Source organism: Gavia stellata, chromosome 10 (genome assembly GCF_030936135.1).
Source record: "Gavia stellata isolate bGavSte3 chromosome 10, bGavSte3.hap2, whole genome shotgun sequence".
NCBI lineage: Eukaryota > Metazoa > Chordata > Aves > Gaviiformes > Gaviidae > Gavia > Gavia stellata.
Genome location: NC_082603.1, coordinates 31288616 through 31305012, shown reverse-complemented (window position 1 = coordinate 31305012; position 16397 = coordinate 31288616). Strand labels below are relative to the sequence as shown.

At 49.9% G+C, this 16397-nt stretch overlaps 1 protein-coding gene across 1 annotated transcript in view; it reads left to right on the top strand.

Annotated features, from left to right (window-relative positions):
- Positions 1–561: 561 nt before the first annotated feature.
- The window catches only part of PLPP3 (phospholipid phosphatase 3), a 45544-nt gene continuing 29708 nt past the window's right edge, over positions 562–16397 (top strand). Inside the window, exon 1 of the mRNA XM_059821762.1 lies at positions 562–743. Within this exon, the coding sequence (XP_059677745.1) occupies positions 605–743 (139 nt within the window). The 5' untranslated portion in view covers positions 562–604. The remainder of the gene's footprint in view (positions 744–16397) is intronic.

The following is a 16397-nucleotide window of genomic DNA, read 5'->3' as shown; positions in this document are numbered from 1 at the left end:
TTTTTTTTTTTCTCTCCTAAGGGGTGGAAAGGACCTCGCGAAATAAAAGTGCAGGAACAAGCCGGTGGCTCCCAGAGCGGCCGGGGCGGGCGCGGCGGGAGCCCCCAACGCAGCGCAGCGCAGCGCAGCGCGGAGCGGAGCGCGGAGTGCCGCCGAGCCCACCTGCCCCCGGCAGTCAGCACCGCCCGGCTCCTCGCTCCGCACCTTTTCCCCCGCGTACTGAGATCCTGATACACACATAGATATTTTTATCCCTCCCCCCGGCTGTTCCTCCAGGACTTTTCCACCGCCTTGGGACACCCGCAAACTTCTCCCTCGCTCCCCCTTCCCTCCCGCCCCTCCTTTGCTGGTGGTTTTGTGCTTGTTTTGGTTTTGTTTTCCTATTTTTTAAAGGTGGTTTTTTTTTTTTTTTGGAAGACCCGCCTGCTTTTCGCCTCCCGTGCTCCACCGGAGAGGCCGGGAGCGGCTCCGGCGGCGCGGGCAGCACCTCCCCGGCGCACCGCGTGCGAGCCCGGCGGCGCGGCTCGGCACGGCCCGGCCCGGCTCGGTGCGGCCCGGCTCGGCTCGGCTCGGCACGGCACGGCTCGGGCGCTCGCCCCCGATAATGCAGAGCTACAAGTACGATAAGGCGATCCCGCCGGAGAGCAAGAATGGGGGCAGCCCGGCGCTGAACAACAACCCGGCCAAGAGCAGCAGCAAGAAAGCCCTGCTCATCTGCCTCGACTTCCTCTGCCTCGTCATGGGTGAGCAGCCGCCGGGGCTCCGCGGGGCTCCGCGCCCCTTCCCTTCCCTCCGCGCCTCTCCCCTCCAAGCCCCCCCAGCCCCCCGGAATCCCACTTTGGGAAAGTTTCGCGGAGGGAGGGCGGGCAGAGTGCGGCCGTGCCCCGGCCGCGCCGCTTCCCAAACAAAAGCGGAGCGGGGCGCGGAGCGGGGCCGCCGGCCGAGGCGAGCCGGGGAGCGGGCAGCGGCGGCGCCGCGGGCCGGGCCGGGCCGGCCAGCGCGGGGCCGGGCGGCGGGGAGCGCGTCCCGGCGGGGTCACAGCGGGGCTGGCGCGGGGGGGGGAAGCGGGGCAGCCGGCTGTGGGCGCGGAGAGGTGGGCACAGCACCCCCCCCCGCCCCGATTTACCGGTTATTATTGTTGTTTTATTTCTTTATCGTTTCCCCCCGCTGCCATGTCCTGACCCGGCGCTGGGGGGGAAGGAGGGCGGGGACGGGGGGAGCAGCCCGGCCGTGCGCAGGGGGCACTGTGGGCTCGGGGATGCGCCCCGGCCCCGCGCCCCCGGAGGTGCCCCCCGGGCCGTGCCCCGCACCCGCCGCCTGCCCGGCCGGCGGCACCTCGGTAGGCGCCGGGGCCAGCTCCAGGTGGAGGTAGTGCTCTACGGCTGCAGCAAACCGCCCAGCTGGGGCTTACTTGTGTTTTTGTTAATAATGGAAAAAAAAAAAGAAACTCTGGCCGCTCTAGTTACTGGTGTTGCCTGGGGGTCGGGTTTACCAGGGGTCTGTCTTTCTTCCCTCTCCCCTTCTTGCACCCAGCGCAGGCATCTCGCTAAACTCATTTCTTCAAAAGGTCGCTTTGAAGTGCGCTCGGGCATCTCGTAGTCACTGGCATAGGTCTCGGTTTGCTCTCCGGCTTGGCTTTTGGAGATGGTATGGCATGGAAGGAAACTGTCAACAGTCTGTCTCAAAAAGGTTTTGCATGCCAAAACATCAACCGTTCAATTGTGGCTGCAATGCTGAATATTTAATTGACAGACACCGGCAGGGGAAATCAGCCGGCTTCCAACAAAGAGATTAATAACACAACAGCACGTGAGTTTAATACTCCAGACACCACAGTCTTTAAAACAATTGTTTCTGCTTAGAGCCCATTTTTTAAAGACTGTCAGTTTGATTTAATTTTTATGTAGTTTATTGATCATCTGGTGTATATTATGAGGCACTAATACATTAAGAAGAGAGGCATGGTTTTCTCTTTATATTCCCACAAGAATAGAGGCCAGCGCAGAAAGCTTCATCTTCTTGTATCTGGAAAAAATAAAAATACTCGATATCCCATATATGAAGCTAATATAAGTAGAAACATAACTAGCTGGAGTTACCTCGCTTATTTAAATGGAAAGTTGGATTCCTGCAGCTCCTAGGAGTCAGAACTTTTAAACTTTTATTTACGCAGATTTTCTTAACTTGAGGCATTCCTGGCACGAGTTAAATGCTGTTTGGATGGGGAAAGGGCTTTGCTTCCCTGTCTCTCTCGACTAAAGGTCCTAACTGCAAAAGCAGTTAGTTGACATGTGTTATTCTACTTGTGATAGTTTGGGTAAACAGAACTTATCAAGCATCACTGGAAGGTATTGCTAGCGGAGAATAATGTGATACAGCAAAAACTCTGATTGTTGCTTTGTTTCACATTACTACAGGTGGAAATCAGAAAGTAAACACCAGAGTTGGTTTGTTGGTTTTGGTTGGTTTTTTTTTTTAGTGAGGAGCATTTAAAAGTAAGAGTGTGAATTCAACAGCTGAAGGAAAGTTCAGCTCTGGCTGATCACCGGCAGGTGAAGAGCACGGGTGGGACCTGGTGAGGCAGGTGATTATATGATGGATAGCCCATAATGTGTGTTTGGGGATGGACTTTCCAAATACACCCAGACCAGTAGTATCGGACCTGCTGGTGGATGACTGGGCATGAGTTGCTGTGAAAGCCATCTGCCCCACTCAGAGCAGGCTGGGCTTGCTCTTCTCTCTGCCCTTTTGCTAGGGAAGACTAAGAGCTTATAGTTTCCAAGCACTTGATTCCCATTTTCTTCCTTCCTGAGCTTGTAAAAAAAAAAAAAAAAAAAAAAAAAAAAACCAACAAAAAAAAACCCCAAAACGCTTTGAAGGTGAAAAAGAAAGGTGCTCTAGCTGAAGCCTGTAAGAGAAGGTTGGACAGGTACAAGTTGATGGGTATTTACACATTCAGTAAAAAAACTGGAGTCCTTTGTAAGATCATCAGAAGCAGAAATGGGTGAAATGCCTTGTTTTAAGGTGGACATACTCAGTAGAGGTCTTCTTCTGGTGCATGTAGGCACACGGCCAGTGGCCTCCAGTGCAGTTAAACTGAGTTACGCCTCTTGAGCGGCTGCCCAAAGACATTCGGAGTAGCAGGGAAACAGAAGGCTTTTTCTCATTTGAGGACCACTTTAGGAAATACTAAAACCAGTCATTTGATTTGCAGAGGTCTGTGACGCTGCATTGGCTTCTGCTGCAGGTACGGCTATAATTCTGACCTGAATCGGTTTTCTGGGGGGGAAAAATGTCTTTCAGAAATGACACACCTCAGCTTTCTGTGAGGTGGTAGATGTGTACAAACTCTTCTTTGTTTACATACAAATTTAAACAAATTACCCAGAAGACAATTATCATAAACATCTAAGAAAGTCAGAATAAGTAAAGCAGAGCTATCAGGAGCTTCCTTCAGCTTTAATTTGGCGCGAGTCGTTAGAAAGATCCACTTTGTCTTTCATCCTTAAGTACAATGGTTATCTTGATAGTAAATGCGTAAGGGAAAGATTTGTATCTTCGTTCCTTGGGGATCCCGGGGAGCAAAGTTGTTGAGCCATTGGCAGAAGTGCATTGCTGGTGGAGCAGGTCGGTTGAAGATCTGCTGAACCAGACCCCCCATTTCTCCTGCATTTCCAATTTGTGTTGGGTTGGCAGGGAGCTGAATATTTTGGAATACCCCACTCCTCTAATGAGTGCACTTGGCACTGACAGATCCCTGGTTTCTTGCATGAACAAGCGGTTTCATCACCAACACTGAACTTCCCAGAAATTTCATGTCATTTTACCGCTTAACTCAGTAAAAGAGGCAGAAAAGAACTGAGCGTGCATTTATTAAAGCAGGTCATCCGAGGGGGGAAAATAACTTTCTCCATCTGCTTCCTCCTCTCGGGAGGGCTCTGTTTAGAGAGTTAGAAGATGCTTCCTGAAATTGTGAGGGCCGCAGGCGAGCTTGGTGGCATGGAAGAGTCCCCGCTGCCCTGTCCCTGTCTCGCTGGTCACCGTGACACTTCTGAAAACGTTTGAGGAGCTCAGCTGGGGGGGGCCTGAAGTTGCCCCCCGCTAAGTCGGTCGGTGTCTTCACGTTGTAGAGCTGTGGGCGGCTCTCTGAGCAGCAAGATGAGAGGTGTGATGGCAGGGCCTCACTCCACCTTCACCTGATCGGCCTCAGCCCCATCCCTTTGCCGGGAGTTTCTTGCACCTCCTGCCCCGGAGCGTAGGGCTGTTACTGGGGGGTATGGCGTGACCTGGGGGGGCTGGTGTGACCCTGGCTGGGGCACGTTCCCCGGTGCCGTGGGGTTTTGCTGCGCAGATGCAGCGCTGTACGGAGCTGCTGCAACCAGCCGCCATCTTCCTGCAGGAGACGTGGGCCAGGTGGGGAAAAGCCTCCTGGCCCGACCCTCGAGGTGGGATGTTTTGGAGCCTGGTCCCACAGATGGAGGTTAAATTTCCTCCTCTCAGACCTGCTGTTTTTCCCTTGGCAGGGATTCCCCGCGTTCAGCAAACCCTGAGCAGCCACCTGCGCTCTGTGACGGGCGCTAAGTCGAGCGTTTAATCTCGGAAGAGGGGAAGGCTGTGTCAGCAAGGCCGGTCGGCCAGACGAGGGTCTTCAGGAGCTTGTATTCGCGCAGGTAGAACGGCTTCCAAAAAGTCCTGCTTGTGCTGTAAACCGGAGGGATTTCATCTGGCGTACCTGCTTCCTAGGCTTGTGGAAATGGGGTTTATGGGAGCATATGTTTCAGGCTGGTGAGATGTAAACTGCACGTAACTTACTGCCCTTCTTATTTTCTGTCTCTAATTTAATTTTCTCTCTTCTGTCAATCCTAGTTAATCTGTACAACACAAGTTTTACTGCCTTTGAGAGGTTTTGAAGCAACAGATGGATAGGCCTCTTACGACCTTAACATCTCTTCAGCTTTCTCACAAATTTGGCGTCTCCTCTTCTGTAGTGAGCCTGATGCTAAAATGAACTTTGAAAGTAAATATTTACGTTAGCAGGACCTTGACATGTTTACGTAAGTGGGGATATAATCTTATAATTTGGGCTAACAGTTTAGATTACTCTTAACTTTCCTCTTCTGTGTAGAAAATTGTGTCATCGTCCAGCTTTCAGAAGCAAAAAGGGGTAGAGCTCCACCTGGGCCCTGTCGCTCCATCACGAAAATCAGCGCAAACAGGCCTGGGATTGTCACTTAAGTGTAAGGAGTGGGAGGAATTAAAGACGAGGAATGAGGTTAGAGTTATTTGGATGCTGTAAAGTTGAATTTGATGAGCTAAGCAACTTTGCTTTGTTTGGGTTGTTTTGGTTTTTATTTTTAAGACTACCCTGCTGTGCAGGGCTCACTTGTCGTGTAGGTAACATCTTTCTATACACTCCTGAAGAAACTGCTGACCCAACCTTTTCTTATTTTCGGCAAGGGACATCGAGATCCAACTGTGCTAAACCAGCTGGGCAGTCCCGAGGCCTTGGCGTTGTCTTCTCTGTGCCGTGTCTCTTCCGTGTTGGGGGAGGACTGAGTCCATACCACACATGAGAAGCTGCGTGGGTGGAGAGTCGTCATCGTGTTTTGAGCATCCCTAGATGGGGTTTGGTCGTTAATGTTTATGTATTGCTTATTTTAATACCTGTAGGATCTCTTGGCGGCAGCGAGCTCCCTGCGAGGCAGCAGGGTCTGTCTCGGGGATGGCTGGTCTGGAAGTGCTCTGGCAAAGGCAGGTTTGCAGAGGTGGCATCTTGGCATGGGGTTGCTTGATTGCATCCCACCATCACCTGGGAGTAAAGGAGCTTTTTTTGAGCCTTGAAAAGCTGCTTATTAAACCAATAGTCACCATCTAAGCATGGTACCCATCCTTAGTTTTGCCCCTCTCTTGAAAGACCAAAGGAGCCAAAGATGACCGGAAGAAAAGATGAAAGAGAAATACTTTGAAGGTGGTTAACATATGCTTTTTTTTTTTGCGTGGGCTTTATAAAACCCAATCAAGAGCAGGTTATTAGTGACAATCATACTTGAGGTGTTAATTGCAGAATAAGGAAATGCTGTACCTATGGCAGACAGAGTCCTCGGGGGTATAAATCTGCTGGCTTTCCTGAGTTGGTGGAATTTGGCCAGCCTGAAGATGTGTCTCCAGGAAAGCAGAATTACGTGCTACTGCTTCATGGCCAGAAGTGCTTTGAATCCTGTGTACCTGCTGCTGAGACAGGCGGGAGATGGGATCGCAATTACAGTAGATGACACTTTTTTTAATCGTCTCTGTTTGTAGTGAGCACAGAAAATAATATAAACATCACTCCCAGATCAAACAGATTATTTTTATACCCTTTAAATCTCAATTTAATATGCATGCCTTTCTTAGGCTGTTTTGGTCTGACTTTGTTTGTCTAGATACAGGCTGACGGTATATCCTACAGATGCATGTGCCTCCATATACCGCCCAAAAACAGTTTGCATACCACAGCTGGGGAACCCACGCTGCACGGGCACAGTCTTGTAAAGCAGGGCTCCACTTCAGTGCTGGCATCTCAGATAGGAAGGGTGTTTGCATGCCTCCATCTCTGTCTGAAATGACTTAAAAGAGGGGAAAAAAAGCCTCAGCTCTGCTCTCTGTAGCTTGCTCTGTCAGAGCAGACTCCATCCTCTCCGTTTCGTTTATACAATGCTCCCGCTTCATCCATGGTAATCCAGAAGGGACCGTTGTGGTCGCCCAGTCTGCCTGCGCCTGGAACAAGGGCATGCCTGTTGAAAGCAGCGTGGGGAAAGGCAGCAGCCTTCAACCCCTCCTATTCCAACGTCAACACAGCCGGCGCTGAGAATGGCGGCTTCCCCCGGCCCTGTGCATCCCGGGGGGCTGGGTCCCGGCGTGGGGGGGGCCGCTGGGAAACCCCCTCCCCGGATGCGGCTTTCCCTTCTGCACAGCAGGATGCCAGCTGGGGTTTCAGTACGAGTGCTGCTGTATTTTTTTTTTTCTTTCATTTTGTTCTGTCTTAGGGCCCTGCTTCTGCAGTTGTGTTGGTGTTTTTGATAGGTCAGGTTTCATATTTAAAAAAAAAGGCTTGAAAATGAGAATCGAGTGAATGATAAAGCCTCAAGAAAAGAGGTAAATGAAAATAATCCAGCATTTATTCTGTAATGATGAAGTCCCAAGCCAGTTTTTTGGAATACACTTAATGATTAGTCTCTTTTTTTCCACTGGCTGGTGTGGCAGAGCCGTGGGACCCCTGGTACAGCAGAGGCAAAAGCAGCCCTCTGTGCTGCCCCTCCCCTTGCTAACGTGGTGCCGCAGGCTGCACCGCTGCGTGTGCGAGGGTCCTGCCTGCGCCCAGCCTTCGGTCTGGCTTTGCAGATAGCTCGGCTGGGGGAGTCTTGCCAAAAGCTGGGAAGAGGCTACCCCTGTCCATCACGACTCCTCGTGGGTCAGTGTGGCCCCTTTCTCAGAAGGGCATTCGTATCCCTTTCAAAGCCACCCCACCTATCCCCGTTTTGCTCTCTCCTGTGACGTCTACCTTGGAGAACCACTACCTGCTCCAGGGTTTTAGCAGGTGGAAAGCTCCTTAGCGCAGATCGGGTGTCTGTGTACGGGCTTGTGTTGGAGCAGCTGTTGGGAAGTTATGCTCGAGAATCCCTTCTTGCCTTTTAGCTGCACGCGATGGCTTAGTTGTAACGGTGGGATCAGGATCAGCAGAAGCTGCTCCTCAAGTTAGACCTGAGGAGGCAGAACGTCACCAAAAAAGAGGGATTTGAAGCGTCTTCATATAACTTTGGATGCAAAGCATTGGAGAACTTGCCTTAAGCGTAAGTTTGTTACCAGGACAATGAGTTTGAAAACTAGGTTTCTCCTGGTGGGGTTCTAAGTATCAGAAATTGCTCTAAACGCCATCCTTTCAAGCTGGTCACGTAAGTGGGCTTCTTTTTCACATGCGTTGGATGTTTTGAAGACAGAGGGTTGAAAACCGACTCTCCATATCAAGTAAATGTTATAAGCAGACCATGTAATTTAATTCCAGAGCTTCTGATGCTCTGAAAATGCCTGTGCTCTTTATGCCGTGTGTTCTTGTTCCAGTGTTGCCTGTAGCTCGCACCCATATATGAGCTTGTCTTATCTGAACATATGGTGCTCTCAGTCAGGAGGTACAGGATGAGATTGGGGCTGCCAGCCAAAGCCCGAATGAAGCTGTGTTTGGTCTGACGATGCTGGTGACACTGAATCAGTGGAGAGTGTTCATAATCCTCTAGTACTTTCCCATAACTTTTCATCCCTTGCCCAAAAAGACATGAAAGCTGTGTTGACCATAGCACAGAGAAGCCTGGGAGATGCCTCCAGCCTGTCTCATAAAACGCACCAGCGGGCTTAGCCTATGGTGCCTGAGAGACACAGCAAACTGAGGCCAGAATGGCATTGCTGGGCTAACCGAGACCTTGCCCTAAACAGCGAAGGTAGCTGTGGCGTGGAGGTGTCCTTCACTGCTTTGGGAGTTTGTAGACAGCAGGCTGTACCTCTTGGAGCTGCTTCAGCTTTGCTGGTTGGAGGAGCTGAGAACAGCATGGTTCTTCCTTCCAAGGGGTTAAATAGAAAAAGTGAAAGTTAACTGGTTAGTGGTTCTGAGCAGCCATCCCTCGTGAAACAAATGATGCTCCCTCTGAGAGCTCGCTTCTCCTAGCAGTGTCAGGGTTGTAGCCTGCTGCTGTGCAAAGGAAGCAACAAGCTGCATGGTGTCCTGTAATTAGCTTTCACCTGGTTTTACTGCAAATTAGTGAGAATGACAGCCATTTTTGAATGCTTTTACAGCAGTGCCCCTGTGTCTGATCATGCACGTACTGGAGACAGGCAGTGCACGCAGACATTAATTGCATTGCTGTTAATTCAGCATGTGCTTATGCAAAGCTGAGACATCATTGCATGCCTCAATCATGCAATCCAGTCACTGAATTGGAGAACCAGTGTGCCAAATGGTGTCTGAGCTTCCTGTCTTCTTGATGCTCTGCAAGTCATTTATGACCTCCGTTTTGGGGTGGGAGCCCCGGTTATCGTCCCCAGCGATGTTGACAGCGAGGTCTTTGCTCTGGTCTTTTTAGCAGCGCAGCAGCCGTGGCAACCAGTCCTGCACCCCAAACATTTTGAGGGTTTCTAAGGCTTTTTTTTTTTTTTTTTTCAAAGCCCACCACTCTTTGAAGGGAACATTTCCAAAGGGAGAGTCAAAAATTGTGTGATAAAACGCTGATGAGCAGGTCTGGTCAGTGAACGCCGGGTGCATTCGTGTTCTGAGTGATGCTCACAGAGTAATTTTGGATGGACGGTGAGCTGATGGCAGGCAGCAAAACTCCTTTGAAGTCGATAGCTGTGAATCAGTTTGGTGTTAGCAGGTTTCTGAAGCTGCTCTTTGATCACCGATCAGATGGCCCTTGCTTTTTGGGGAGCTGCTTCTCCCTTTGATTCCTGGGTTGCAGCCCAGCTGAAGCCCCAGAGGAGTCCTGTGCCAGGATTTCAGCCCTGCTGCCCTCGGTCCTGCCCAGGCACCTCGCAGGGGAGGTTTGTGCCTCTGGGAATTCCTAATCTAAGGAGACAGGGAGAGTGAAGGAGCATCATCTTCATGCGTGGGCAGGGAGCTGGAGCCCGATGAGGGTGAGGGCACACTTTGGAGGCAGTATTTCCAGTGTAGATGCACCCCGCTGCCCAGTGGGGCTTTCAGAGCTACTTGAGGAACCTCTAATTCCTAACAATTTCAGCGAAGCTGCAAACTTCAGTGCTTCTGCCAGTCCTGCTAGGCCATCCCCAGCCTCCCAAGGTATCGTTTGAAATCAGATCCTCAGTGATGTGCAGCCATGGAGGAGAAGCCTGCGGCTCCCAGGGCTCAGGCCGAAGCATATCCCTAGGACATGTGTGCACCTGTACCAGAGCTTCCCACCTTGATTCCTGTGAAAGCTTCCCTGGGTGCCTCTGTTCCCATGCTTCTGTGTTCTGCAGAAAAGGGAAATGACCTTGGATCACCCATTGCAGCAGGAACTGGCTCATCTGTTCCCAAAATAAGAGCTGACGATTTTCTGGTTAGGGATATGGGGGGAACGGTGCACTAAGACACCTGCCAGTTGATAATACGTAACACGAATGGCTAATTCTCAAAGGAAGGGCTTGGAGGGGGCTCTAGCCTATTCATACTTGCCAAGCTAAGAAAAAATTCCCTTTGCTGCCAGACTACAAGAGGCTATGTTTTCAGTAGAGGCCTCGGGTTTTTTTGTCGGTTTCTTTTTTTTCTTATTTATTCTTACTAAAGTTTGCAGCATCAGTGAGTATCTCATCATATAATTCCATACTTTTTCCCATAATCTGGGACAGATATTTTTTCATCTAGCACTCCTCATTTCTTGACCATCCCTGCAGCTTTAGCATGCAGTTGTCATTCTGCTGCAGCTCCCACAAAGCGGCTGAAAACCAAGGTAACAGCAACATTTTGAGTGAAGGGGATGAAATGTGGAATAGGTTCAGCGTATTTCTTTGTCATTGTTGGAGTCCTATTCAGTCTGGAGCTGAATAGGAAGCTGATTAGCATGTGGAAGCATTTCTAAAGCATTGGGCTGTGAGGGTTGGGTGGTTTTGTTTTTTTTTTTCCTTAAAGGAGAAGTTTTGTGGCATTTATTTTTCTGACTGAGCTGGCATGAGTCTTTGTCAAATGCAAAACCCATGGAAAAGTCAAATAGCATTTTAGAGAAAGCCTGTTTTGATAAATGACGGCGTGCATGGGCACAAAGAAGTTTTCCAGCGCCTAAAGCTCTAAGAGCTACTGCAGAGTCTAGGGATGCAGCATGTTTAAAACAGCCAGACAAGTGGGACAGAGTTTGGGATGCATCTGGTATAACAACAGGGACTTTGCTTTTGCTCTCGCTGAAGTTGTCTGCAAAAGTGGGTATTGCTTTACGAGTGCAGGATCGGGTCCGCAGTCTGAAAATCCACCTGCTTAAATGCTCAGCGTTTTGCTTTCACAGAGAAAGATAGAACGCTGAGGTCGATTAAAAAGCTAACTGCAAATGGAAAAACAACTTTTCCCCAATGAAATTGCTTTAAGTCCTGGGCCCGAGGCTGGTTTCGGAGAAGTGGGTTGATTTTTTTTTTTCCCTTTGGCGTCGGGGTAAGGTGTGGGGCTGATGTTCCCGTTATCGTCCCTTGCTGCAAGGTCTGCTGTGTTTTGCTCCGAGTGGTAACTGAAATTATTGTCTTGGTGCTATTTGTGGGTCTCGGGGGGAGGGGGGTGTTCTGTGCTAGAACAGAGGCCCTGCCATGGGAGTACCATATCTCCTGCCCTTTGTGGGATTGTGGGATTTTGGGGTGCTTGCAAACCCCGAGGGCGATAGGGGACCCAGTTGTGTGCCAAGGGCTGTATGGACGTAGCACACTTGTCTTCCCTGAGCTTGCAGACAGAGTGGGCAGTGCAGGAAAATGCATTTAATTTCTGGGTGCAATGAGCGTTGAAGTTGCATAGAAAGCTCATGGCAGCAGTTGGAGTTGAAATCTCTTGGTGGTGCATGGATGGACCAGATCCCGTGCCTGGGTTTCTCTGAGGAGCAGTGATGCTTTGCGTAGTGTTCTTTCAATTATTCCAGTTTAAGAGAGGAAAAAAAGTGCCTCTCCAGCTCATTGGCGTGCCTTAACGTAGGCTATTGAAGGCTGATTAAAGCTATTGTTTAATTAAGGAGAACTCGGCTCCTCTGGTCACAATTCACGATTAAAGGATCGTTTGAAGTAATTCTGCAATATTATTTTTTTTCCCTTCTCTCCTTTAACGTGAAGAAAGTTCCTAGCACAGTACGTGCCCCGGCACCGAGGTTTTGAACGCTATTACAGGACCGCAAACCTGCTGGTGAATCTGGCCGCTGCCAAAGGCATCTGAACATTAAAAAGCCCTACAGAGGGGTGGGAGGGAGTTCAATCTCAGGATACGCTGATTTGGAAAGGGAATCCAAACAAAGAGGCTTTTCAGCAGAGTCTGAGGCTTGGCTTCTCTCAAGGGCAGTTTGGGCTTGGGGAAGCATCCGGGAGGCGGCGAGCGGAGCAGGAGTACATGAGCTGGATGCAGCGCGGTGTAAGGTTTCCCAGCACAGCGCGGTTTTGTGTTACAGGCTGGGGAACTGGCTGTGAGCGCTCCTCTCTTTTCTTTTTCTTTTTCTTTTTTTTTTCTCTTTTTATTTCTGTTGGAAACAAAGGAGAGGTTTAGGTTGTTTTGGGGTTGTTTTTTTTTTTTTTTTAATAAAGGGAAAATAAAGGTTCCCATCCCCTGCCCCACCTCCCCTGCAGGTTTGGCGATGCCTCTTGCTGTTGATGCTGGAGGGGGACCCGTCAGTGCCTCTGACCTGGAGAAACCCTTTGCTGAGTCCCACATCAGCCTTGTAGGGGCATTTTAGTTTGCTCAGAAAGCACAGCCCGCTCCCAGGCTCGCTCTGGCAGGAGCCCAGGGTGCTGGGGGGACAAGCACGTCCTAAAGAAGGGTCTGGCTCAGATAAGGAGAAGTGAAATGAGATGGATGCTGGAGCACCGTCCTCACAGGAGGAGGGATGCAAGGTGGGGTGTGCATCCACCGGGCCCCCTGTTCCTGCAGCAGCCCTGTCCCTCACAGTGGCATCTCCGAGTGCCACCACGCTCTGAAGAAGTCCCAGGAAGAGCCGAGCAGGGAGGAGGTGCTACCAACCATCCCAACCAACCAGTTGGGTTTTTTTATAGGCACCAGATGGTTTTAATAGAGGAAAGCTGAACTTCTTATGACCCTTCCCCACAGACATTGTTTGTTGTTTTGTAATTGTGGCCAGGACAAAACCATGTCCCAGAACCTGCAGTGCGTGTGAGAGCTTGGTGCCTGGTGCCTTCTTCTCCCGCTCCACCATGAACACCCCCCGCCGCTGCCCCCATGCTCCTCTGCCTGCCCTGCCTCCACATTATCTGGGGGAAGCTGCTGGGCATGAAAGACTTGAGGCTTTCCACCGATCCCTGGTTAAGGAGATTAGTAAGAGTACAAATTGTAAGAAACCGAAACATCTAAAAGCAAAGCACAAGGAAGCAATAAAATGTCAGGCCATGTTTTCCCTTTGAGTTGATTAAAAATTCTCCTGATAAGCAAGAAAGCTTTCATGGCTGGACAAGATCTGTATCGTGTCAAATGCAGTGAAAGGTTTATTAGAAGGATAAAGTGGTGCGAGCGTTGGGTTGTGCTCGCAGCCCTTCTGGCATTGCCTTATCCCCCGGGACTGAAGGCATTTTGCAATGGTATGGGAGCAAGAAGTGTGTTGGAGAAACCACTTCTCCTATGGAGAGAGGAAAATGCATGGAAATGGGGGTGTCTGGAGGAAAGCGTGGGAGACATGGGTGTCTGCATGCTGAACAACTGTCAAGAATTAACATCGAAACTGGCTGTTGGGAAAAGCTGTATGACAAAGGTAAAGAAAGAAGAGTAAAAGGTATCAAATTACTGTTAGCGAGGGTCTCTGGGTATTAGACGTGTACCCATAATGTGCCCAAACCCGTGATTTTTTTGAGTGCATAGTTGTCCTGTGGCAGGGACCTTTGGGAGCAGTGTTATGTCAAGGATGACCATCTCTCTAAATTCCATCTTGCTGCCCCTGTATCCAGTCTCGTTTCTGCCCAGGAGCATCAAACCTCCAGTAAATCTGAAATCACACCCATCTCATGTGCCGCTTGTTTCATGGTGGCTCTGGGGACAGGAGGCCACCGAGGTGCTGCAGACTTGGATGAGGAGAAGTTCAGTGGACTCGCCTTGGATTTTGGAATGTAGAAAGTCAAGCAGATTCTGAAGGAAATGAAGGCTAGGTCTCCTGCTCTCCATGGGAAAAGCCAACAGTGGTGGCAAACCAGTATGCTGTGTGCTTGGAGATCTGCTCCAAGTCAGTGCCAAGACGCTCCGCTGGGCCCGTGGTTTCCCCTTAGCTTGAGAAATCTGTTTGGGGATCAAACACAAGGCAAGAATGAAAAAGCAGGAAAACAAAAGGTTCGCTTCCGTGCCGTTGTATTTGACTTTCCAAGGTTTTAATTGCCAAGGGCTGCATTGGGAGCCAGCTGGCTGCGAAGGGATGCAGATCTCAAGTAAGAGAAGGGCTTTTTTTTTTTTGTCTGAGGATCTAATAACTGTTATATTTTCCTGCAGGAGATGCAGCTTTGTATACATTTCACCCCAAAAGGTGAATTATCATTTTTACGTACCTGCTTCCTCAGCTTCTCCAGCTGCTGTTAAAGCTCCTGATGTTACTGTTTTACTACCTATAGGAGTAAGGGGGCATGAGCAACAGGAATGGCAAGTAGGGAGTGCAAATTGTACCTCAATTTTAGAGTTTTTCTCCTTGGAGCAGAAAAGTATGCTTTATATGAAGGGAAAATACAGTAGGCGGTTCAGCTTGCAAACCCTTGGCCCATGCGCCAAGGGGTTTGCGTGTCCCTGCAGATGCACAGTGACAGCAGGATGGGACCCACCGGTGTGTGGCCTGGAAGCAGGCTGGACAATCCCAATTTTCCTGCCAAAACCTTACTTGTACAATAACTTGAAAAGAAGGAAAAAAGGCCAGCTTAAAAAAAAAAAAAAAGGCATGGGATATTTGGCACGCCGGTTGTATAAATCTCGACATTAGCTACCTGTGAATCATCCAGCAGCACATTAATTGGTACCCCTCGGTAGATGAGGATTTGGCATCAGGTCTGCATGTAATTACAAGCCACACACAGAAGGACACAGGCAGCTAATGAACTCCTGCCAAACTCCAGCTCCACTTCTGCAGCTTTTGAAGTTCGCTGGTCTTTCAGCGTTTTGTATAGTAAGCACTGAAAGGCATCAAATCACTCCTTTGACAGCGTTTAGAAAGGGTTGGTTTGTTGAATAACCAAGTCCCTCCAAGCTCCCATCTGAGAACTAGAGCATCTATAGGCGCCTTTCTCAACGGAGCAGTAAATAGGCTGGAAATAGAGGACACCCCCTACGAGCTGCTGAGCTCCTGCCTCGCTGACAGGAGCCAGTGGGCTCCGGTTGCCATGATGGGCTGCAAGAAAAGAAACTATTTCCATTTTAAAATCCTTCAAAACAACCCCACCGATGGTACGGGCTTTTTCCCAAGCATCAAAGGGTTTAAAACGGAGGCTGTGCAAAGTGGGTTGCAGCGTGTCACATGGGTCTGCGGTTGCATCGGTGTTACGAGGGAGGTGGTAAAAGGGTTTTTGGAGGGTTTCTGCCCTGTTGGGAGGGCGGGTTTTCGTGATGCTGGATTTGGAGGGTCGGGGTGCTTTTCTGCGGATGTTTTGTTGCGGGGATTGAATTTGAGCCTGAGCCCTTCTCCTCTTCTTTTCATGTCTGAGGTGACAAAAGGAGTTGTTGTTGAGATAAAAACAATTTCCATGAAAACCTGCGATTTTCAGGCAAACATACCAGGCGGGTTTCATGGCAGTACCATGGTGAGGAGGAATAATGCAACTTGGCACGAAGCCCTTCCAAAAAAAAAAAAAAGGAGGGGGGAAACAGAAGAGCCTTTGTCAAAATTAACCGCAATAAAGAAAAAGGGACTGCTATTCCCTTGGGCTTCTTTAACCTTTTTTCCCCAATTTATTCACACGTTCCTTGACAGCAGAGCATGGCATTGTTGCAAAGGGGTTGGAAAGGGAAATTGGGAGTTATCCATTTTTGGGTTTAAAGAGCACAGTACATGTTGTGCCCCTTCAGTCAGTGTGAATAGAGACTTGGCCATTGCCTGTGCTGACTCGATTTATACTGTCCCCTAAGAAAACAGGGCTATGAAATGTCACCTGGCTGCAAAACGCAGCCTTCGTGGCGAGATTTGGGCTGTGCGTGGGGAAGGGGCTGTTGTGACACTGGGTGTGACAAAGCGGACGTGGCCGCGGTGGCTGACCCCTGTGCCAGTGCTGGCCCTGTGCTTGCAGAAGAGGGTGGTGAAATTTTAGGTGTCACTGTGACACTGCTGCTTTACCTGGATTTGCAGGCTATGCAGTTTCTTAGGGGGATAAAAAGCACCCAGAAGTCTGAGATGGTGTGCAGCATGGAACCATGCTGTCCCAAAAAAAAAATCTCTGCCTGGCTTTCAGGGACCCAAATAATTCATAGTGTCTCATCTAGGGGCAGATGGGTCAGGGTAGGTAAGTCCTTGTGAGCAGCACAGGGTAGGCACCTCTGTCACTGCAGGTGATGGCTTGCCACCGAAGTATCCCATTCCCAGCTGCTTTCCGCCAAAGTAACTCAAAGTTCTGCGGGCAGCTTGGTGGCAGCACGGCCAAGGCAGCAGCCATCGCGCCTCCGCCTTCCCCTGCACAGTCTCCCCTCCCTGTAATATAAACCCATTTTAATTAGGAGCATGATTTGTAGTTAT